At 44.8% G+C, this 26,358-nt stretch overlaps 1 protein-coding gene and 1 long non-coding RNA gene across 5 annotated transcripts in view; both read right to left on the reverse strand.

Annotated features, from left to right (window-relative positions):
- The window catches only part of spire1a (spire-type actin nucleation factor 1a), a 47,745-nt gene extending 44,588 nt beyond the window's left edge, over positions 1-3,157 (reverse strand). Inside the window, exon 1 of one of the 4 annotated variants that reach the window (XM_042310486.1) lies at positions 2,649-3,155. In XM_042310486.1, the coding sequence (XP_042166420.1) occupies positions 2,649-2,901 (253 nt within the window). In that variant the 5' untranslated portion in view covers positions 2,902-3,155. Of the gene's footprint in view, positions 1-2,648 lie in introns of all 4 variants that reach the window. The other 3 variants (XM_042310487.1, XM_042310488.1, XM_042310489.1) reach the window with 3 other exon arrangements.
- A 4,671-nt stretch (positions 3,158-7,828) lies between these two features.
- On the reverse strand, positions 7,829-14,535 carry LOC121841521. Its single transcript, XR_006080567.1, has 3 exons — positions 13,254-14,535; positions 10,400-10,948; positions 7,829-10,244 (listed from the first exon to the last, which is right to left on the reverse strand). It is a non-coding gene; the product is annotated as an uncharacterized LOC121841521 (long non-coding RNA).
- Positions 14,536-26,358: the final 11,823 nt, after the last annotated feature.

Raw genomic sequence — 26,358 nt, forward strand, 5'->3', positions numbered from 1 at the left:
GGAGCGGCTTGGTTGGTAGTAGAGAGTTATTATCCAGACTGAGCTACAGAGCAGCTATGTGTACGCATTCACTACATCACTACATACTGCCATACTACTGGAAGAAACTGCAAGGCTGATTGGTCCAGTTCCCGCTGGCCTGAATCCGAATGCAAACACTGCCTTATTCTGTCTGAAAGACAGGCCTTTGCGGTGACAGTCAGTGAGTATGTCATTGGTCAGATAGGTACTGGGCCTTAGACCTAAGCACAACACTCCCCTCCGGTGGTAAGCTCCTGAGCGAGCCAACACTCCCCTCCGGTGGTAAGCTCCTGAGCGAGCCAGCACTCCCCTCCGGTGGTAAGCTCCTGAGCGAGCCAGCACTCCCCTCCGGTGGTAAGCTCCTGAGCGAGCCAGCACTCCCCTCCGGTGGTAAGCTCCTGAGCGAGCCAGCACTCCCCTCCGGTGGTAAGCTCCTGAGCGAGCCAGCACTCCCCTCCGGTGGTAAGCTCCTGAGCGAGCCAGCACTCCCCTCCGGTGGTAAGCTCCTGAGCGAGCCAACACTCCCCTCCGGTGGTAAGCTCCTGAGCGAGCCAACACTCCCCTCCGGTGGTAAGCTCCTGAGCGAGCCAACACTCCCCTCCGGTGGTAAGCTCCTGAGCGAGCCAACACTCCCCTCCGGTGGTAAGCTCCTGAGCGAGCCAACACTAGGCATCAGCCTAATAGACCTCACGTGTTTGCCATCCCGCCATAATCAGAGGCAGGACAGGCAGACCTTCCTTCCCAAAATACCTCACCTTATAAATATGCAGGACCCAACCACTCAAGTTCTGATTCAGTCAAACAGGAGGGTTGTTTTTGCATTTTCTGATGAGAAGTGTGATAGACACATTAACAGAGACTGTGCTCGGGATGTGACGTTACACAGGTTTGACAAACCAAACCAGAACACAACCGATTCCAGCCAGGGGCCCATTATTTATCACCATCTAATGGCTTCCGACAGAGAGAGAGAGAGAGTGGAGGTTGTGTGTGTGTGTGGCAGAGGGTAATAAGATAAACAACAGCGTGAAAAGGAAATCAAACCCAGTGCCAGCGGCTGTGGTGTCAACTACTTCCCCTTCCCTACTCAGACATTAAACCACATGCTAGACAGACTACAGCTTTCTGCCACAGGCTCACCAACACTACACAGGTAAGCAGCCGCTCTACCTCCACAGACTCACCAACACTACACAGGTAAGCAGCCGCTCTACCGCCACAGGCTCACCAACACTACACAGGTAAGCAGCCGCTCTGCCTCCACAGGCTCACCAACACTACACAGGTAAGCAGCCGCTCTGCCGCCACAGGCTCACCAACACTACACAGGTAAGCAGCCGCTCTGCCGCCACAGGCTCACCAACACTACACAGGTAAGCAGCCGGCTGACCAACACTACACAGGTAAGCCACAGGCTCACCAACACTACACAGGTAAGCAGCCGCTCTACCGCCACAGGCTCACCAACACTACACAGGTAAGCAGCCGCTCTACCGCCACAGGCTCACCACACAACAGGTAAGCTACACTGAGGTAAGCAGCCGCTCTACCGCCACAGGCTCACCAACACTACACAGGTAAGCAGCCGCTCTACCGCCACAGGCTGACCAACACTACACAGGTAAGCAGCCGCTCTACCCACAGGCTCACCAGGGTAAGCTCACAGGCTCACCAACACTACACAGGTAAGCAGCCGCTCTACCGCCACAGGCTCACCAACACTACACAGGTAAGCAGCCGCTCTACCGCCACAGGCTCACCAACACTACACAGGTAAGCAGCCGCTCTACCGCCACAGGCTCACCAACACTACACAGGTAAGCAGCCGCTCTACCGCCACAGGCTCACCAACACTACACAGGTAAGCAGCCGCTCTACCGCCACAGGCTCACCAACACTACACAGGTAAGCAGCCGCTCTACCGCCACAGGCTCACCAACACTACACAGGTAAGCAGCCGCTCTACCGCCACAGGCTCACCAACACTACACAGGTAAGCAGCCGCTCTACCTCCACGGTTGCGTCCCAATAATCTCTCCTTCCTCCAGAAGCGTGCACTCGTTCACTACACCCCACACATGGAAAAGCATGGTGTAGGCATCAGCTAGCCTACAGGAAGTTTCCAGATACCAGTCATTTCCTTTAAAATCAATGAAAGGAAGTGAACAAGTCAACTCTACGGGTGAAAGGAGAGATTGGGATGCAGCTGACCTCTGGCCAAATACCAGTTGAGCATCAGGTCTGTGAGTGATGGATCCTGGTCAAAGGCATTGTTTACAAACATATGATTTGATTACTAGGCATATTGCAATCCAAAATGATTGATACAGTGATTAATCATGAACAAATAATTGCATTCATAATTAACAGGCATTACTAAGCCTGTTTGGCTGAACGATACATATGTAGGCCTAAATACTGTATATTCAAGCTCCATGTGTAATATCAGTGAATTGACAAGGTAATTGGTTTAGGCCTCTGCCACAGTAAAGGTGTGGAAATCCAATCTCTGAGAAGCATGGCGTCTATACACGTGTGTATCCTAACCCATTAGTTATGTTCACTTCAGTTAACCATGCAAATAGGGGAGCCTAGATAGACATTTTGACAGACATTGTGTTGTTTACCTGTGCTGTCTTGCTGGTGCAATTGAACGGTTCCATCTCTCAGAATCCGTACATCGCCAGGTCCTTCAATCCTTCTCGGCAAATCCCCAACTGAAGCGCTGGAGGTCTTGGAATGAATCCTCCGGTGTTTCTGAACCAAAGTTCTGCAACATTGGTAACAAACAGCCCATCCCTGCTCTTCGTTGATCGGCTGGCTGTACAACGATAAGATTTCCTCCAAGGAAAGCTCCTCTGCTCCATCGTCGATATCCATGTTCACGGCACCGGCGTTCAGATACTGATTAACGCCGAAATCTTGGAGAAGCGTTGGTCCCCGGCCGTTTATCCACCTTCACACCATTATTATAGCCACGTAAATAATGGCAGTCTTCGACAGAAAAAAAATATGTATTTAGGCGTACGAAACAGATATTGCTACAGAACTAAATAAACGTCGAACCGCGTTGTAATGTCCGTATTCCTCAACTGTCTCGTCCACTGAGTCCAAGTACAGCAATTTATTATAGCCGCCAGCAGAGAGGAAGAGGAGAAGCGAGAGGATTTACTCTGCCCAAAATCTGTCCGCGTGAGATAAACCTTTTTTTTGTATGGAGTGCTATTATAGTGTATCGAATTACATTAGGCTTATTTTATTGAATATACGTTTCGTAATGTTTAGCTTTTTACAAATGTACTGATATAAGTGGAGACGTGTCATTCCGGCAACTTTGAGAAAAACGACTTACCTGTTGTTCACACACATATCTGCCCTCTCATTGGCTAGAATGGTCCCACCTGATCTCACTTTTCTTCACTCATTGAGGACATGCATTTCCATTGTTAGGGCGGTCACTCGGGTATCTTGTCAATATAATAAACCATCTTTACCGCCAATCATATGGTGCGTTTGTAAATTCAGTCTGGAGTGCCAGAGTGTGATCTGGGTAGTTCATAAATTCAGAGCCTTGTCAGTTTATAAATTCAGAGCCTTGTCAGTTTATAAATTCAGAGCCTTGTCAGTTTATAAATTCAGAGCCTTGTCAGTTGTCCGTTCATAAATTCAGAGCCTTGTCAGTTCATAAATGCAGTGCGTTCTCGCTCTCGGGGCGTACAGAGAGCGCACTGGTTGATCCGAGAGTTCTGAGATTACATGAGTCAGGTCGGAGACTTGAGCCAACTCCTCGTGCTTACTGTGGGGAGTGTGTTACTGGTCAGGTGGAGAGCACACGGTGTCTCCAGTGCGCTATTCTAGCCCGGTGCGCTCTAATCCAGCTCCTCGCATTTACCGGGCTAGAATGGGCATCCAGCCAGGACGTATTGATCCAGCTCTATGTTCTCGTCTCCACGGTCCAGTGTATCCTGTGCCTCCTCTCCGCACTCACCCTGAGGTGCTCGTCTCCAGCCCGGTACCACCAGTTCCGGCACCATGCACCAGGCCTCCAGTGCGCCTCCAGGGTCCAGTACGCCCTGTTCCTGCTCCTCGCACTTGCCTTGAGGTGCGTGTCTCCAGCCCGGTACCACCAGTGCTGGCACCACGCACCAGGCCCACAGAGCGTCCGGCGACAGTACCCAGTCCAGAGCGTCCGGCAACAGTACCCAGTCCAGAGCGTCCGGCAACAGTACCCAGTCCAGAGCGTCCGGCCACAGTACCCAGTCCAGAGCGTCCGGCCACAGTACCCAGTCCAGAGCGTCCGGCCACAGTACCCAGTCCAGAGCGTCCGGCGACAGTACCCAGTCCAGAGCGTCCGGCGACAGTACCCAGTCCAGAGCGTCCGGCGACAGTACCCAGTCCAGAGCGTCCGGCGACGTACCCAGTCCAGAGCGTCCGGCCACAGTACCCAGTCCAGAGCGTCCGGCCACAGTACCCAGTCCAGAGCGTCCGGCGACAGTACCCAGTCCAGAGCGTCTGGCGACAGTACCCAGTCCAGAGCGTCCGGCGACAGTTCACAGACCGGAACCTCCAACGGGACTGTTGTTTTGTGTGACAGAGACAGCAGGTGGGTTTGGTTGGTATTTTCTGGGTCATTCTAGAACATTTAGTTAATTTCAGGTTTGACAGAACACTATTGTGAATGACTGCCTTGACACACTGGCCTCAGTGAGTGTCACACAGTGAAACAGTGACACAAGCCTGAGTGTGTGCCTTGGTAAAACAATAGTTTACAGAAGCAGGTAAAATGGCAACACCCTTAGTGACAGATTTTGTCCTTATCATCAACCAAGCAGTCTCCGTGAGAGCCAGCCAGTGTCCATGCGTATGGGGGTGGAGCAGGCATTGTTATTCAACCAGTGGTGGTGGTCTACCACGACCCTTTACCAAACCGTGCCAAAGACAGAACAGAACTGAATGTGGCGAGAGTTCATCATCGGGGCAAAATGGGGTAAAAGGTAGCGTCAAATCCAATACCATCCATGGACTTTCTTTCCCTCCAACTTTTCTGTTTTGGTGCTGGTCTGTACTCGGGGTGCACCATGAAGAGCATGTGGGGGAAACCAGTGCCGAAGTAGTGCTGGTGGGGTCTGTACTCGGGGTGCACCATGAAGAGCATGTGGGGGAAACCAGTGCCGAAGTAGTCCATGTGGTGGTCGGGGATCTGTTACGCTCTGATGCTTTCTTCTGTGAATAGTCTCAGCAGGGAGGAAGAGAGGCAAGAGGGCTCACTCGCCAAATTCTGTCCAGGATAAACCCAATGTGTTTCTATGGGAATCATTTCCAGATTTTGAGCTTGTCGCCTGTCTTCCCGCCTTTGGGACAAAGACTCCCATTGTTAGGGCAAAGACATGAGCACCTCGTCATTATATACAGATCTCTGGTTTCAGCTCCCTGAACATTGGAAAGGAAAGTTGGCGGGTGCACAGTGCACTGTTAGGATGTTGGATTGCCCTAAAGTAAATTGATGTTTCGGCCAAATGATATAATTATTCCTGTCTAAATAAAATGATACAAAATACTTCCCCAGGGAGCACGACTTAACCACAAATGATCATTAGCTTCTTTACAAATGTTTCGCTGTGGATTGTTTCATATCATCAGTGTGTCTGGAAAGCCTGCGATTCTAGCTGATTGAGTTGTGGCTGTCAGTGAAAAGAGCCAAACCGTGGTCACCAGCCGGTCGATCTCCAAGGCATTCCTAGTTGATCACCAAACATTTCTGTAAATGTAGACATTGTCCTTCGCCCCCGCCTGTCAGGCACCGTTTTCCCGCAGTTCTGTTAATGATGGTTAGGGCAGTTATTTGGCAGGCGGCAGGGTTGCCGGATCTATCAAACATTTCTAGAACAATGACCTCTGAAAACCCGCCCACAAGGCCTGAAAACTACCCCAAATTAGATTTTTTTCGCAGCAACAGAGTTGCCACATATATTCATAAAATACTTTTTCCATAACGTTATCGATATCGAGCGTTATCGAGCGAATTAAGAAAGAATATCTATGTCCTTTTTAATGACTACAAACCATTATAAATGGCCTATTTGCAAGATTGACTTATTTCAATAGGCTTAGACTACTGACAAAAATCTGGGTTTGTAATTGCAATTCAACTTTGCCATGGTTTGCTGAACTAGATGCAGGTAGCCTACAGCCCCTGAAAGGACTGCATCACATTGCAGGGAAAAGTCCACAGGGAAACTGACATTAAATGTGCAGATTGATACATTGTGATAGAGCTGTGGCCTTGATCACAATTGCATATTTAACACCAGGACACAACAACAAACTGAGTTCTAGTCTATTTGTTGAATCAGTTTGCCAGCTCAATTGGCACAAATTGGTTTGCAATGACTCCAGTGATATCATAATTTCAGCATATTTATTGTACTGTATCAAATGGTAGGCTACATTAGCCTACAATGTTATAGAAATTAATAGCTTAATTGATGGCCAACAGATGAAAATGTAGCCCATCATTCTCCACATTTAATGTCATTTTTATTGTTGACTTTATCTCATAACAGAAGCATGTGAGGGGGTTCCATAACTTCCATTTCAAATTTCCACCCACACAGCGCTCGAGACCCAAGAACTGATTATGATTAAAACCCTTTGCTTGTTAGGATTATCCATAAGAAAAGTCAACATTAGAATGTGTGAATTTATCTATGGAGCTCTAGCGCACCTAAAGTCCTTTTCTAATGCTTTGTCGCCATTATATCAGTTCTAGGGCGTTACTATGTTTTATGGAAAAGGGGTGTTTCCATAATGACCCATTTCAATAGCCTACCTACAATGACTAAAAAGTTGTCATGACTTGCGAGTGCATGCTGCTCTGCCTCCGTGACTCAGTTGCCTCTGCTGCAGCATTCTCTCAACCAGTGACTCAGTTGCCTCTGCTGCAGCATTCTCTCAACCAGTGACTCAGTTGCCTCTGCTGCAGCATTCTCTCAACCAGTGACTCAGTTGCCTCTGCTGCAGCATTCTCCCAACCAGTGACTCAGTTGCCTCACCTGCAGCATTCTCTCAACTAGTGACTCAGGTGCCTCTGCTGCAGCATTCTCTCAACCAGTGACTCAGTTGCCTCTGCTGCAGCATTCTCTCAACCAGTGACTCAGTTGCCTCTGCTGCAGCATTCTCTCAACCAGTGACTCAGTTGCCTCTGCTGCAGCATTCTCTCAACCAGTGACTCAGTTGCCTCTGCTGCAGCATTCTCCCAACCAGTGACTCAGTTGCCTCACCTGCAGCATTCTCTCAACTAGTGACTCAGTTGCATCTGCTGCAGCATTCTCTCAACCAGTGACTCAGTTGCCTCTGCTGCAGCACTCTCTCAACTAGTGACTCAGTTGCCTCTGCTGCAGCATTCTCTCAACTAGTGACTCAGTTGCCTCTGCTGCAGCATTCTCTCAACTAGTGACTCAGTTGCCTCTGCTGCAGCATTCTCTCAACCAGTGCTCGCAATGTACACACACCCCTCTGGCCCTCCCCACCATTCACTCACTCAGTAACAGCCTGCTCACTGCCTGATAGTCAGCAGCAGCAGCCCACAGTGAAATACATATTTTTAAGATAAATGCCATGGAGGCCGTGGTGCAATCCAGAAGTACCTCTCAAACCTGCTACCTTCGACCAATACATTTTCACCTGCGACATCGTTTTCAAAGTAGCCCAATTTGGAAGTGTGGTGGAAATTCTAACCAAAAGGAAGAGAGAGACTGTAGATTCCTCAAACAGCTATTGTATTATAATATTTGCAAAAAACAGAGCAATCAACAATCCCTAAATAGTGCAGTGTTAAAAGCCCAACGAACAGAGTTGGCTCTCCGCTTTTATAGAAAGTACAACATTTTTGTCTTCGTGGCAGTTTAGAAGATGTGTGGAAACAGGGGCGGAAACAGTGTGTACAAGGCGATTGGTTTGTCTGTGCAGATTAAGATAACACGAGGGCTCAAACGTCTAACTGCATTTATCATAGCTCACACAGTAATGTTCTCCTTTCTGAAAATGTCTATTCAGCTGACTTCCTGCAGATAGTAAAAACATGCAATGTATCACATGCTGTGGTCACACCCAAACGGATCTTAGCTATACGCCCTGTCTTAGATATACGCCCTTTTTCCACTAAGTCACACAAAGACAAGTTTGTATCAGGTTAGAAAAAAAAGATATAACACGAGACAATTCTCGAAGGAGTAAAACATTTTTCCACCACAATTCCTCCCTTTTGAGACCAAGTCTCAACCTAATGGAAAATTACTTACAAACATTTTCATCAAACAAGCACTAACATGGTTTGGAAAGAGGGAAAATGAAATACTTTCTTACACTTAGTACATTAAAATTGTAAATTACCTTTGTCATTGAGTTTCAAAACTTCACATGCAATTCATTCTCAGAAGGGGGAAAGGAACATATGAATGTTAAACATCAGTACATTCTTTATCACCACACACAAGGCAATCACTTCGTTGACACTGTCCACATTGCCGCGGGTCACCATGACGGTAACACTACCTTGGGAGCACCGTTTACAGAACCCCCGCAATGAGCATGGCCTATGGACATGCTGCACCATTAATTCAGGGTTTTCGGTGATCAGGATTATCATCTTTATCAGATATGTAATCAACCAATGAAATTTTGTAGCCCCCCTAACACCAAACAATGACTGAACCCATCCAAACGGATTCCAATTGTTGTCTGGTTGGTGTTCGTTTGCGAGATCACCGCTGAGTTCTTTCAGATGCTCCACTACAATAGTCACCCTGGGGTATGAATGTACAGCAATGGTCACCTATCGTTTGGCGCCCTCTGCAGGAGATGTGATGCTACTACTACTACTACAGCCAACTTCCCTTCTGGGACACAATAGTGTCACAATAGTGTCTGAAATGACAAAACTATCTCTGCAACTAACACCCTTATGCAAACATATATGTATGTACTTAGCCTCCGGCATTTGCACATAAATCCTTCCATCTACCCATAACATGTTTGCACCCTACGATCAATGTTATACAACCCAAATGTATAATGTCAGTCTTCAGTGCCCCACTTTGGGTCTATCACTCAAATTCAAGACCCTCAACTTAGCACACAACGACACAGTTAGAATGTACATTTACAAACAGGGAACCATATATAGACAGTATGTACTACTTATATTTCCAGTATTAACTGTTCTCATTACTGTTTGTCCCCATCTTACACTGTTGTGAGTGGCATGTTAATGACAGATCGGTATCCCAATTAATTTTTATCTACATTACAATAAGCTTCTCAGTGTGTAGACTTCCAAAATCAACATGATAGCCCAAATAAACAGTTTATCAACAGTAAATCCATTTTTTATTTTTTATTTAAGCAGGTAAGCTTGTTGAGAACAAGTTCTCATTTACAACTGCGAGCTGGCCAATATAAAGCAAAGCAGTGCGACACAAACAACAGCACAGTTACACGTGGAATAAACCATTTACAGGCACAGTTGACAGCCACCCTCCTTCCCCGGGTACTCTTCTTCTGGCGTTTCTTCATGTTCTGCTTCAGATAGTGTTTCAGTTCATCCTCCCAATAGCACATGTTCAAGGTGGATGGCCCTTGATAATGTCTGTCACCTGAGCCTCCAATGTCCTTTACAGTCCATTATGTCTTGTCCATTTTCCTCCCAGGACACATGAGACCGCAAGTTTGGACGGGATCTCTCTCCGTGCTCACTCCACATGGACTCTTGTCACACTCGTGAGAGAAAAGGCAGTTGATAGCGTCGACTGGATGCTGTGTACAGGTCTCACGGTAGAAGTGGTGCAGGACAGGGCCGTAGTGAACGCCATTTTTTCCATTACTTCAGCTGGCTGGGGGGAGGTCACACTGTTTTTGGTCGATTTATCCTTACATGCATCAAGATACCGTCTGTAGTCCAGTGGAGGCTGGTGACGTGAAAACTTTAGGAGGATTAGAGATCCACAGTATAGGTGCGGAATGCACAGAGACGACAAAGTGTGTAAAAAAAACAACTAATTATTTTAAACTAAAGCATTTAACAAAGACATTTATAGTACAATATTATGGGGAATGGGAATGAGAGGGCTACTATGCATCGTGTTGGGAAGAGATCACAGTTGTGATTGTGTGAGGCATGAGTTCGGGTGTTCAGAGGCTTGACTTCAGTGCAGGACAGGATTTGACTGAGAAGACAAAAAACAATAACACAACACAGTTAGACAAAAGAGCTCCGAATGAGTTAGTCCAAGCAAGGAGTAAAATCTTTGTGTAATGATGTGTTCTCTACATGATGTGACTCTACACACAGTAATGAGAGAAAATTGATTAGGGTCCTCACAGTGGTTGGAGAGGAAACATTCAATGTGCCAGTGGATGAACATGAGACGTGGCTTCAGTTCATGTCAGGAGAGAGTTGACAATGGTAGTGGAGTGGTGCACCTCTTATTTAGAGAACAGGAGAGGACTTAGCTGTACATACAAACAGCAGAGACATTCCATTACAGCTGCGCCATCGTAGGTTTGGACAACGCGTTTCTTCTTGAAGTTAAACTCAAACATCTCAAAATCCATCATTCCAACACAGACTGCACATCTCGCCCACCTGACACATCAACGTATCCCAAGAAACGTTCCTGAATAAAGCCCATCCACATACCTGGTGATAACTGACAACTGCAAGCAGACTGGTGGCACCATAGGTCCCAGAGCGGTCAGACTGGTGGCACCATAGGTCCCAGAGCGGTCAGACTGGTGGCACCATAGGTCCCAGAGCGGTCAGACTGGTGGCACCATAGGTCCCAGAGCGGTCAGACTGGTGGCACCATAGGTCCCAGAGTGGTGGGGCAATTTTTACCCCATGTTAACATAACCAGGAAACCTCTGGACCCTATATGGTATGACAGTGATTCATCAGTGGTAAAAAGGTTTTATAAGGGTTATGATGGGACCAGTTTTTACTAAAAACGGAAAGAAACTCCTGGCTCCGGGGGGTGTTCATATACATTATATTTAGACTAGATCAGGAGTGGGATTTCCTCTACCCAGAAACAGAGACAACTGATAGACAATAGAGCTCACAGGGCTGTACTTGATTTACGTATGTTTTCATCATGCAGGCCACTGTAGGCCTCATAAAAACACATCTGTCATCACTATAATGTTTTATTGATTAATTCCAATTTTGGATTGGAAACGTATAGACAGCCTAGCCAGCCCAATTTTTTTTATATTAACCAAATTTGACACACAAATGAACTATAAATACAAACGTTACTAATTAGTTACCCTGGACCAAATGGAGAGCACACATAGGCTGTATGCAGCTGCTCTTATTAGTAGCCTACAGTGGATCAGACTGAAAAAGGGTCTCATTTTCACCCCATACAGGAGGTCAGATCTCTAATGTTTAGGTGAATGTTTAGGTGAAGCAACATTTATGGATTATGTTTTTACTTGTGTCTGTCCAGAGTGATTGTGTGTGTTATCATCTTTACTAAATTACGCATCAACCTCATCTCTTTTATGTAACTTTTAATGGATAATGCGATGGAAGCTATCAAATCATTCTGAATTGACTTCGACATCCCAGAAAAGACAGTAGAAAGCCATATGTTCAGGAAGCATCGTAACGTGACCGCTGCAAGCTCCTTGTTAGTGGAACTCCTCGTCAAGTCCTCTAAAATCCAGTTGTTTCAGAATGAAATGTTGATAAGCCGATTGGGTTTATCCCTGTTTCTTCTTACTTTGTTTGAATTCGTAGACCTTTGTCATGATCGATTCGGCTTTTTCTCTGAAGCTTGAATCTGATGTGGGCATTTATATCCTCCCTGTTTGTGTTTTGCCGTTTAGCTGAACGATCCATGTTCTTCAGGTCACTGTACCCCCCCTTTTCGCCAATTCCAAAAAGCAGGCAAGGCCAGCAATAAAGGCGACTTGATGAAAGGCTCCCTGTTAACCAGCTATACTTTTTATACCAATTGGTATTGAATGCTGTTATGGGATTTTTATGAATAATGACTAAATTATGTATACATTTAACTTAGAACTATAACTAAACAGAATACTACCCTGTAACTGTATGGATGTATGAATCTTTATTATAATCATAATACTGAATATAATGTGTAGTTTTAGTCAATAATTAGAACAAGGACTTTCTGTTCCTTGTTAGAAACGAATGGAGCTATCATCAGACCGGCTGGAATACTGTGTTCCTTACAGGACATTCTGTCCCTACCCAGGGAGGGGAGAGACCTTGGGCTTGTAGTAGATTGTCTGCCACCTGTTCAACAATGTGGGAGGGCTTGTGAACTATATTGCCATTGTATCTGAGAGGAGGAGAGACATTTATGATGAAATGTGAGGTATATAAACTTAATGTACATGGTATTATGAGCAGCGCTCTCGAGAATAAATGCTATTGGCTAATCTTGGTAGACTGGTCTCTGTCCATTTTATGCAAATAAGGATCTTACAAATTCATAGAATCAGACAGAGTGATTTAAATTGAATTTGTTAATGAACACATATTGGAATAGGAATTGTTATATTCCTTTAACAAATGCCCTCACCTTTTCATCCATCTTCATGAAACTGATCTCAGGCACAGGTCGACCCTCGGTTTTAATTCGCACATTTTCCGTGTACCCCAGAGAATGAAAGGGGTCTTCGACAAAATGTCAACAAATTTTGGGGTAGTGTTGGCGGCGAAAACGGCACATTCGAGCTGGTAGCTACTGCTACTTGCTACTGAAGTTAGTGTAACGGATGTGAAACGGCTAGCTAGTTAGCGGTGGTGCGCGCTAAATTGCGTTTCAATCGGTGACGTCACTTGCTCTGAGACCTTGAAGTAGTGGTTCCCCTTGCTCTGCAAGGGCCGCGGCTTTTGTGGAGCGATAGGTAACGATGCATTAGCAAGGCAAATCGAAATAAATTGCACACAAAAATTAAGTTCTAAAACCAAGAAAACAATACATAATATACTGCCGTCATCTCATGTATGAAAGAAGTAGCTCATTTGAATTGGATAATATCCAAAAAATGCTCTTTTCAATCTCTATCCAATAATGTCACCAACTCAACAAGCTTCTCAACACATAGAACCTCCCCCATAATGCTCTCCGGCACAACTCCATTACAACACACTAGGCCTGCGGTCCAAACACTTAAAAGACACACCCTCGTCCACTTACCCTTGCCTTATGCCCTTGGGGGAATCCCCGTTGCCATCTTGGAGGGTGGTCCAAGGGAGACATCCCGACCCAATCTGGTGAGATTTGTATCGAAAACAAAGACAAAAACAACAACAACAACAGCAATACACTTCTTCATGTTATACTCAAACCCAATGTCTCATTTCTAGTGAGGTTGATCAGGCATCACCAGAAAGTCACATTCAACACCATTAAGTCTTTTCCTTTCCCTGTACTTCCTAAAACATTTCCATCATTCCATTTTACAAACAAAAGAACAAACACAATAAATCAATCACGCTATTAACACCACTAACATATATTCATAACCGGTGGGTTTTGTGTGCATGTGCGTGTTCTGGTGTGTAAAACATAGAGCAAAAACAAACAAAATGGCCAGGCCGTAGTTATTTGGGAGCTCCCTTTTACGGTCAAATCCGGATACCTTTATACTTTGTAAAAATTCAGAATTTCACGAACTAATCTCCCAAGGCATTAGCCTCGGGAAACATTTCAAAGGGAGAGATAGGTACACCCCATCCTCTCCTGAAAGAGAAAATAAACATTTTGTTAGTTTTTCACTATGCTATATCTTAAATCAGCAACACAACAGTTTTAACTACAAACAAAACATGAGAATGAAAAATGTCCTCCACTCATTAATCGTGTTTTAATCCATCCCAACAGTACCCTTTATGTAGCCTGTACTTCGACCTGGCGCCATTTATCACGTCACTAATGATTTCCCCCATGATTTTATGTAACCATTGCATTACAATGCCCTTCATGTTAATGAACAAACATTTTAAAAGATCATTTTAGGACTGGCAACCCCAATGCTGGCACCTGACACAATTGCTTTTTCAAAACTCTACAAAACAATTATTCACAATATTAGCTCAAATCAAATTGTATTTGTCACATGCGCCGAATACAACAACCTTACTGTGAAACGCTTACTTACAAGCCCTTAACCAATGCAGTTCAAGAAATAGAGTTAAGTTGGCCTCCCGAGTGGCGCAGAGATTCTGGGTTCGAGCCCAGGCTTTGTCGCAGCTGGCCGCGACCGAGAAACCCATGGGCCGGTGCACAATTGGCGTCGTCCAGGTTAGGGGAAGGTTTGTCCGGCAGGGACGTTCTTGTCCCATCCTGCACTAACGACTCCTGTGGCGGACCGGGCGCAGTGCACGATGACACGGTCGCCGGGTGTACGGTGTTTCCTCGGACACATTGGTGCGGCTGGCTTCCGGGTTAAGTGGACATTGTGTCAAGAAGCAGTGCGGCTTGGTTGGGTTGTGCTTTGGAGGACGCACGGCTCTCGACCTTCGCCTCTCCCGAATTCGTACGGGAGTTGCAGCGATGAGACAAGACAGTAACTACTACCAATTGGATACCATGAAAGAAATAGAGTTAAAGAAAGATTGACTAAATAGAAAGTAACAATAAAATAACAATAACAAGGCTATATACAGGGGATACTGGGTCAATGTGCGGGGATACAGGTTAGGATTGAGGCTATATCCAGGGAGTACCGAGTCAGTGTGTTGGGGGTACAGGTTAGTATTGAGGCTATATACAGTGGGTACAGGTTAGTAATGAGGCTAAATACAGGGGGTACAGGTTAGTAATGAGACTATATACAGGGGTACAGGTTAGTAATGAGACTATATACAGGGGTACAAATTAGTAACGAGGCTATATACAGGGGGTACCGAGTCAGTGTGCAGGGGTACAGGTTAATAACGAGGCTATATACAGGGGGTACAGGATAATCAAGGTAATTTGAACATGTAGGTATGGGTAAAGTGACTATGCATAGATAATAAACAACGAGCAGCAGCAGTGTAAAAACAAAGGGAGGGCACGACAACACCTTTTCCCCCTCAAGAGACTGAAAAGATTTGGCAATGGTCCCCAGATCCTCAAAAGGTTCTACAGCTGCACCATCGAGAGCATCTGGACTGGTTGCATCACCGCCTGGTATGGCAACTGCTCGGCATCTGACCGTAAGGCGGCAGTGTAGCCTAGTGGTGTAGCCTAGAGCTTTGGGCTAGTAACCGAAAGGTTGCAAGTTCAAATCTGTCGTTCTGCCCCTGAACAAGGCAGTTACGGTTCCTAGACCAGTTAACCCACTGTTCCAAGACCAGTTAACCCACTGTTCCAAGACCAGTTAACCCACTGTTCCTAGACCAGTTAACCCACTGTTCCTAGGCCAGTTAACCCACTGTTCCTAGACCAGTTAACCCACTGTTCCTAGACCAGTTAACCCACTGTTCCTAGGCCATCATTGAAAATAAGAATTTCTTCTTTCACTGACTTGCCTAGTTAAATGAAATGTTTGAAAAACAATTTAAAAGGTGCGACGGAGAGTAGTGTGTACGGCCCAGTACATCACTGGGGCCAAGCTTCCTGCCATCCAGGACCTATATAATAGGCTTGTCAGAGGAAGGCCCAAAAAATTGTCAAAGACCCAAGTCATAGACGGTTCTCTCTGCTACCACATAGCCAGCGGTACCGGAGCGCCACGTCTTGGACCAACAGACTCCTTAACAGCTTGTACCCCCAAGCCATAAGACTGCTGAACAGTTCATCAAATGGCTACCCAGACTATTTGCATTGACCCCCTCCCCTCTCTTTTACGCTGGTACTACTCTCTGTTTATTATCTATGCATAGTCACTTTACCTCTACCTACATGTACACTTATCACTTTATACAGGGGGTCACCTGTATATAGCCTCACTTGTTATTTTACTGCTGCTACTGTTTAATTATTTGTTACTTTTATATTCTCACTTTATACAGGGGGTCACTTATCACTTTATACAGGGGGTCACTTATCACTTTATACAGGGGGTCACTTATCACTTTATACAGGGGGTCACTTATCACTTTATACAGGGGTCACTTATCACTTTATACAGGGGGTCACTTATCACTTTATACAGGGGGTCACTTATCACTTTCTCACACTTTATTTCTACAGGGGGTCACTTATCACTTTCTACAGGGGGTCACTTATCACTTTATACAGGGGGTCACTTATCACTTTATACAGGGGGTCACTTATCACTTTATACAGGGGGTCACTTATCACTTTATACAGGGGGTTACTTATCACTTTATACAGGGGGTCACTTATCACTTTATACAGGGGGTCACTTATCACTTTATACAGGGGGTCACTTATCACTTTATACAGGGGTCACTTATCACTTTATACAGGGGGTCACTTCATCAGGGGGTCACTTTCATACAGGGGGTCACTTATCACTTTATACAGGGGGTCACTTATCACTTTATACAGGGGGTCACTTATCACTTTATACAGGGGGTCACTTATCACTTTATACAGGGGGTCACTTATCACTTTATACAGGGGGTCACTTATCACTTTATACAGGGGGTCACTTATCACTTTATACAGGGGGTCACTTATCACTTTATACAGGGGGTCACTTATCACTTTATACAGGGGGTCACTTATCACTTTATACAGGGGGTCACTTATCACTTTATACAGGGGGTCACTTATCACTTTATACAGGGGGTCACTTATCACTTTATACAGGGGGTCACTTATCACTTTATACAGGGGGTCACTTATCACTTTATACAGGGGGTCACTTATCACTTTATACAGGGGGTCACTTATCACTTTATACAGGGGGTCACTTATCACTTTATACAGGGGGTCACTTATCACTTTATACAGGGGGTCACTTATCACTTTATACAGGGGGTCACTTATCACTTTATTTTCTTTTTTTTCTTTTTTTCTTCTTAAAACGGCATTGTTGGTATTCAGCATTTCACTGTGAGGTCTACTACACCTGTTGTATTCAGCATTTCACTGTGAGGTCTACTACACCTGTTGTATTCAGCATTTCACTGTGAGGTCTACTACACCTGTTGTATTCAGCATTTCACTGTGAGGTCTACTACACCTGTTGTATTCAGCATTTCACTGTGAGGTCTACTACACCTGTTGTATTCAGCATTTCACTGTGAGGTCTACTACACCTGTTGTATTCAGCATTTCACTGTGAGGTCTACTACACCTGTTGTATTCAGCATTTCACTGGAGGTCTACTACACCTGTTGTATTCAGCATTTCACTGTGAGGTCTACTACACCTGTTGTATTCAGCATTTCACTGTGAGGTCTACTACACCTGTTGTATTCAGCATTTCACTGTGAGGTCTACTACACCTGTTGTATTCAGCATTTCACTGTAAGGTCTACTACACCTGTATATTCAGCATTTCACTGTGAGGTCTACTACACCTGTTGTATTCAGCATTTCACTGTGAGGTCTACTACACCTGTTGTATTCAGCATTTCACTGGAGGTCTACTACACCTGTTGTATTCAGCATTTCACTGTGAGGTCTACTACACCTGTTGTATTCAGCATTTCACTGTGAGGTCTACTACACCTGTTGTATTCAGCATTTCACTGTGAGGTCTACTACACCTGTTGTATTCAGCATTTCACTGTAAGGTCTACTACACCTGTTGTATTCAGCATTTCACTGTGAGGTCTACTACACCTGTTGTATTCAGCATTTCACTTTCTACTTTTGTATTCAGCATTTCACTGGAAATGTATTCAGCATTTCACTGTGAGGTCTCAGCACCTGACAAAAAAAGACAACCTCTGGATTCAGCATTTCACTGTGACCAAATTTATTCAAAACTACACCTGTTGTATTCAGCATTTCACTGTAAGGTCTACTACACCTGTTGTATTCAGCATTTCACTGTAAGGTCTACTACACCTGTCAGCCAGCACTGAGGTCTACTACACCTGTTGTATTCAGCATTTCACTGTGAGGTCACTACACCTGTTGTATTCAGCATTTCACTGTGCGGTCTACTACACCTGTTGTATTCAGCATTTCACTTGCGGTCTACTACACCTGTTGTATTAGGCATTTCACTGTCTACTACACCTGTATTCAGATTTCACTGTGAGGTCTAACACCTGTTGTATTCAGCATTTCACTGTGAGGTCTACTACACCTGTTGTATTCAGCATTTCACTGGAGGTTAACCTGCCTATTCAGCATTTCACTGGGGTCACTATACCTGTTGTATTCAGCATTTCACTGTACCCTTTGTATTCAGCATTTCACTGTGATGTCTACTACACCTGTTGTTTCAGCATGAGGTCTACTACACCTGTTGTATTCAGCATTTCACTGTGAGGTCTAATACACCTGTTGTATTCAGCATTTCACTGTGAGGTCTACTACACCTGTTGTATTCAGCATTTCACTGTGAGGTCTACTACACCTGTTGTATTCAGCATTTCACTGTAAGGTCTACTACACCTGTTGTATTCAGCATTTCACTGTTAGGTCTACTACACCTGTTGTATTCAGCATTTCACTGTAAGGTCTACTACACCTGTTGTATTCAGCATTTCACTGTAAGGTCTACTACATCTGTTGTATTCAGCATTTCACTGTGAGGTCTACATCTGTTGTATTCAGCATTTCACTGTAAGGTCTACGACATCTGTTGTATTCAGCATTTCACTGTGAGGTCTAGATCTGTTGTATTCGACGCACGCGACAAATAACATTTTATATGATTTTAAATCTGGAAATGCACAGCACACTCTGGTCAGCAGACAAAAAAAAGACAACCTCTGGATGCTTTGACCAAATTTACAAAAACCCAACTCCTTCACCAGCCTGATACGACAGAGAGGATCAACTCCTTCACCCAGCCTGATTTAAAATAATTTTTTAACCTTTATTTAACTAGGCAAGTCAGTTAAGAACAAATTCTTATTTTCAATGACGGCCTAGGAACAGTGGGTTAACTGCCTGTTCAGGGGCAGAACGACAGATTTGTACCTTGTCAGCTCGGGGGTTTGAACTTGCAACTTTCTGGTTACTAGTCCAACACTCTAACCACTAGGCTACCCTGCAGCCCCTGATACCACAGAGATGAACCCTTCTTCACCCCATTAAAAGGATCACTCACCCAGTATACCAACTAACCCTACACCCATTAAAACCCAGAAGAACATCACACTATACCAACTAACCCTACACCCATTAAAATCATCTAACCATTTTCTAACCCACCTCATCACCCTCCTCACTATAAAACCTATCACCTCACTAGGACCAACTAACCCTATGCACCCATTACTGTACTACCCAAAAGAGAAAGAACTAACACCGCCCACTCTTCACCCATTAACACCTCCCTCACCACTATACCAAACTAACCCTACACCCATTAAAACACATCACCAACTATACCAACTAACCCTACACCCATTAAAACCACACCGCTATACCAACTAACCCTACACCCACCACTATAAAACCACACCACTAACCAACTATTAAAACCTCACCACTATACCAACTAACCCTACACCCATTAACACCTCACTGCTATACAAACTAACCCTACACCCATTAACACCTCACTGCTATACCAACTAACCCTACACCAACTAACCCTACACCACTATACCAACTAACCCTACACCACTATACCAACTAACCCTACACCCATTAACACCTCACTGCTATACCAACTAACCCGACACCCATTAACACCACACCACTATACCAACTAACCCTACACCCATTAACACCACACCACTATACCAACTAACCCTACACCCATTAAAACCTCACTGCTATACCAACTAACCCTACACCCATTAAAACCTCACTGCTATACCAACTAACCCGACACCCATTAAAACCTCACCACTATACCAACTAACCCTACACCACTATACCAACTAACCCTACACCACTATACCAACTAACCCTACACCCATTAACACCTCACTGCTATACCAACTAACCCTACACCCATTAAAACCTCACCACTATACCAACTAACCCTACACCCATTAAAACCACACCACTATACCAACTAACCCTACACCCATTAACACCTCACTGCTATACCAACTAACCCTACACCACTATACCAACTAACCCTACACCACTATACCAACTAACCCTACACCCATTAAAACCTCACCACTATACCAACTAACCCTACACCCATTAACACCTCACTACTATACCAACTAACCCTACACCCATTAACACCTCACTGCTATACCAACTAACCCTACACCCATTAAAACCACACCACTATACCAACTAACCCTACACCCATTAAAACCTCACCACTATACCAACTAACCCTACACCCATTAACACCTCACTGCTATACCAACTAACCCTACACCCATTAACACCTCACTGCTATACCAACTAACCCTACACCCATTAACACCTCACTGCTTTAACAACTAACCCTACACCCATTAAAACCTCACTGCTATACCAACTAACCCTACACCCATTAAAATCTCACCACTATACCAACTAACCCTACACCACTTTACTAAAAACCTCACTGCTATACCAACTAACCCTACACCAACTAACCCTACACCCATTAACACCTCACTGCTATACCAACTAACCCTACACCCATTAACACCTCACTGCTATACCAACACCACACCGCTATACCAACTAACCCTACACCCATTAACACCACACCGCTATACCAACTAACCCTACACCCATTAAAACCTCACTGCTATACCAACTAACCCTACACCCATTAACACCTCACTGCTATACCAACTAACCCTACACCCATTAACACCTCACTGCTATACCAACTAACCCTACACCCATTAACACCTCACTGCTATACCAACTAACCCTACACCAACTAACCCTACACCACTATACCAACTAACCCTACACCCATTAACACCTCACTGCTATACCAACTAACCCTACACCCATTAACACCACACCACTATACCAACTAACCCTACACCCATTAACACCACACCACTATACCAACTAACCCTACACCCATTAAAACCTCACTGCTATACCAACTAACCCTACACCAACTAACCCTACACCACTATACCAACTAACCCTACACCCATTAAAACCTCACTGCTATACCAACTAACCCGACACCCATTAAAACCTCACCACTATACCAACTAACCCTACACCACTATACCAACTAACCCTACACCCATTAAAACCTCCCCACTATACCAACTAACACTACACCCATTAACACCACACCACTATACCAACTAACCCTACACCACTATACCAACTAACCCTACACCCATTAACACCTCACTGCTATACCAACTAACCCTACACCCATTAAAACCTCACTGCTATACCAACTAACCCTACACCCATTAACACCTCACCACTATACCAACTAACCCTACACCACTATACCAACTAACCCTACACCCATTAAAACCTCACCACTATACCAACTAACCCTACACCCATTAAAACCTCACCACTATACCAACTAACCCTACACCCATTAAAACCTCACCACTATACCAACTAATTGTTACGGTTTTCTAGGTGTGAAGGAGAGTCGGACCAAAATGCGGCGTGTAGATTGCGATCCATGTTTAATGAACAAACGTAAAACACAAATCAATATTCAACACTACAAAACAAAGAGCGTAACGAAAACAGCCTCTACTGGTGTAAACTAACACAGAGCCAGGAACAAGGACACATAGGACAATCACCCACAACAAACTCAAAGAATATGGCTGCCTAAATATGGTTCCCAATCAGAGACAACGATAAACACCTGCCTCTGATTGAGAACCACTCCAGACAGCCATAGACTTTGCTAGATAACCCCACTAGCTACAATCCCAATACATACACACCAAAACCCCAAGACAAAACACACCACAATACAAAAACCCCATGCCACACCCTGGCCTGACCCAATACATGAAGAAAAACACAAAATACTTTGACCAGGGCGTGACACTAACCCTACACCCATTAACACCTCACTGCTATACCAAGTAACCCTACACCCATTAACACCTCACTGCTATACCAACTAACCCTACACCCATTAACACCTCACTGCTATACCAACTAACCCTACACCCATTAACACCTCACTGCTATACCACCCACCACTATACCAACTAACCCTACTAACCCTACACCCATTAACACCTCACCACTATACCAACTAACCCTACACCACTTTACCAACTAACCCTACACCCATTAAAACCTCACTGCTATACCAACTAACCCTACACCACTATACCAACTAACCCTACACCACTTTACCAACTAACCCTACACCCATTAACACCTCACTGCTATACCAACTAACCCTACACCACTATACCAACTAACCCTACACCCATTAACACCTCACCACTATACCAACTAACCCTACACCCATTAACACCTCACCACTATACCAACTAACCCTACACCACTATACCAACTAACCCTACACCCATTAACACCTCACCGCTATACCAACTAACCCTACACCCATTAACACCTCACTGCTATACCAACTAACCCTACACCCATTAACACCTCACTGCTATACCAACTAACCCTACACCCATTAACACCTCACTGCTATACCAACTAACCCTACACCCATTAACACCTCACTGCTATACCAACTAACCCTACACCCATTAACACCTCACTGCTATACCAACTAACCCTACACCCATTAACACCTCACTGCTATACCAACTAACCCTACACCACTATACCAACTAACCCTACACCTATTCAAATCTCACCACTATTCCTCTACTTGACCCGATCTGATCCTACACCAGGCCGACATCTTCTCGTTCAAAACACCTTGTAACTCTTCTGCAGTCCAATCTCGTAACCCCAGTACTTTTCATCAGCTGCCAACACATCTATTCTCTGTGATTCCATTACAGTTGATAACCATGGCTATGAACGCTAAGGAGCTAACCTTACTGAAACGCTTGTTATTCCTATCACTCTCTATGAACACTAAGGAGCCAACCTTACCAATCTTCCTCGTTTTGTCTTCTTTGCCTCAGCTTAAGACACCTTCTGCACTACTCTGATCTTGTAGCAGATGTGTAGCAGATGTGCAGAGGCATTTTGTTTTGGTCAGTCACAGCTCTTATTACTGACCTCTTGGGAAAGGGAGACGCTACGACATGGGTCATTGACATGGGGCATTGACATGGGGCATTGACATGGGGCATTGACTTGGGGCATTGACATGGGAAATTGACATGGGAAATTGACATGGGAAATTGACATGGGTCATTGACCACACAGCAGAGGAATATCCCTTCTTTCGAATATATCAGAATATGAACCAAATACAGTCTATGATGATAACAACTGAACTTATATGAATGTGATTCTTTCAAGGAAGGGGGAAATGTATGATGCCCTTTTCAAGTATTATTGTAACGGGGCCAGAAGACCTGAACCAATAACTTCTGGGGCATGTACTGAACCATCTTTGGTAAACCCATCCCACGCCTCCAGAGGGCACAAGAGCACATCAACTAGAGTATAGGGACACAGTATACACTCTGTTCTCTTCTAGCCCAGTTGAAGTGAAGCAGCCTTACCTCAAGTGACACTGCCACAAAAGTAGGATAACTCAACCCCATATTCCAAACTAATACAGTGTATCATTGATATGATTTATGTCATATTATAAATCATGGGTTATTTTCTTACAGAAACATGTGGGGTGTTGAGAAATCACTGTGAACTAATCCTGGTCTGTGTTGGACTCCTCTGGGCTACAGCATGACTGAACAGTCCAAAACAGCTCAGTTAGAGTATCCACTGTCTGTCTAAACATAGAAATAGAGGCCAGGCTTCAGGCAGAGTATCCACTGTCTGTCTAAACATAGAAATAGAGGCCAGGCTTCAGGCAGAGTATCCACTGTCTGTCTAAACATAGAAATAGAGGCCAGGCTTCAGGCAGAGTATCCACTGTCTGTCTAAACATAGAAATAGAGGCCAGGCTTCAGGCAGAGCATCCACTGTCTGTCTAAACATAGAAATAGAGGCCAGGCTTCAGGCAGAGTATCCACTGTCTGTCTAAACATAGAAATAGAGGCCAGGCTTCAGGCAGAGCATCCACTGTCTGTCTAAACATAGAAATAGAGGCCAGGCTTCAGGCAGAGCACCCACAGTTATAGCTAGCATACTGCTGTCAGAGAGAGAGAGAGAGTGAGACAGATATAGCTAATATACTGCTGTCAGAGAGAGAGAGAGAGTGAGACAGATACAGCTATAACTAGTATACTGCTGTCAGAGAGAGAGAGAGACAGATATAGCTAGCATACTGCTGTCAGAGAGAGAGAGTGAGACAGATACAGCTATAACTAGTATACTGCTGTCAGAAAGAGAGAGAGACAGATATAGCTAATATACTGCTGTCAGAGAGAGAGACTGAGACAGATATAGATAGTATACTGCTGTCAGAGAGAGAGTGAGACAGATACAGCTCTAACTAGTATACTGCTGTCAGAGAGAGAGTGAGACAGATACAGCTCTAACTAGTATACTGCTGTCAGAGAGAGAGTGAGACAGATACAGCTCTAACTAGTATACTGCTGTCAGAGAGAGAGTGAGACAGATACAGCTATAACTAGTATACTGCCGTCAGAGAGAGAGAGAGTGAGACAGATATAGATAGTATACTGCTGTCAGAGAGAGGGTGAGACAGATACAGCTCTAACTAGTATATTGCTGTCAGAGAGAGTGTGAGACAGATACAGCTCTAACTAGTATACTGCTGTCAGAGAGAGAGTGAGACAGATACAGCTCTAACTAGTATACTGCTGTCAGAGAGAGAGTGAGACAGATACAGATAGTATACTGCTGCCAGGGAGCGAGTGAGACAGATAGTAAACTGATGGCATGTCAGGGAGAGAGTGAGACAGATAGTAAACTGATGACATGTCAGGGAGAGAGTGAGACAGATCGTAAACTGATGGCATGCCAGGGAGAGAGTGAGACAGATACAGATAGTAAACTGATGGCATGTCAGGGAGAGAGTGAGACAGATACAGATAGTAAACTGATGGCATGTCAGGGAGAGAGTGAGACAGATAGTAAACTGATGGCATGCCAGGGAGAGAGTGAGACAGATACAGATAGTAAACTGATGGCATGTCAGGGAGAGAGTGAGACAGATAGTAAACTGATGGCATGTCAGGGAGAGAGTGAGACAGATACAGATAGTAAACTGATGGCATGTCAGGGAGCGAGTGAGACAGATACAGATAGTAAACTGCTGTCAGAGAGAGAGTGAGACAGATATAGAGAGTATACTGCTGTCATAGAGAGAGAGTGAGACAGATACAGCTATAACTAGTATACTGCTGTCAGAGAGAGAGAGTGAGACAGATATGCAGCTATAGCTAATATACTGCTGTCAGAGAGAGAGTGAGACAGATATAGCTAATATACTGCTGTCAGAGAGAGAGAGTGAGACAGATATAGAGTATACTGCTGTCATAGAGAGAGAGTGAGACAGATACAGCTCTAACTAGTATACTGCTGTCAGAGAGAGAGTGAGACAGATACAGCTCTAACTAGTATACTGCTGTCAGAGAGAGAGTGAGACAGATACAGCTCTAACTAGTATACTGCTGTCAGAGAGAGAGTGAGACAGATACAGCTCTAACTAGTATACTGCTGTCAGAGAGAGAGTGAGACAGATACAGCTCTAACTAGTATACTGCTGTCAGAGAGAGAGTGAGACAGATACAGCTCTAACTAGTATACTGCTGTCAGAGAGAGAGTGAGACAGATACAGCTCTAACTAGTATACTGCTGCCAGGGAGAGAGTGAGACAGATACAGATAGTAAACTGATGGCATGCCAGGGAGCGAGTGAGACAGATAGTAAACTGATGGCATGTCAGGGAGAGAGTGAGACACATACAGATAGTAAACTGATGGCATGCCAGGGAGCGAGTGAGACAGATACAGATAGTAAACTGATGGCATGTCAGGGAGAGAGTGAGACAGATACAGATAGTAAACTGATGGCATGTCAGGGAGAGAGTGAGACAGATCGTAAACTGATGGCGTGTCAGGGAGAGAGTGAGACGGATACAGCTGGTAAACTGATGGCATGTCAGGGAGAGAGTGAGACAGATAGTAAACTGATGGCATGCCAGGGAGCGAGTGAGACAGATCGTAAACTGATGGCATGTCAGGGAGAGAGTGAGACAGATCGTAAACTG

The sequence above is a fragment of the Oncorhynchus tshawytscha genome, linkage group LG31 (genome assembly GCF_018296145.1).
Source record: "Oncorhynchus tshawytscha isolate Ot180627B linkage group LG31, Otsh_v2.0, whole genome shotgun sequence".
Taxonomy (NCBI): Eukaryota; Metazoa; Chordata; class Actinopteri; order Salmoniformes; family Salmonidae; genus Oncorhynchus; species Oncorhynchus tshawytscha.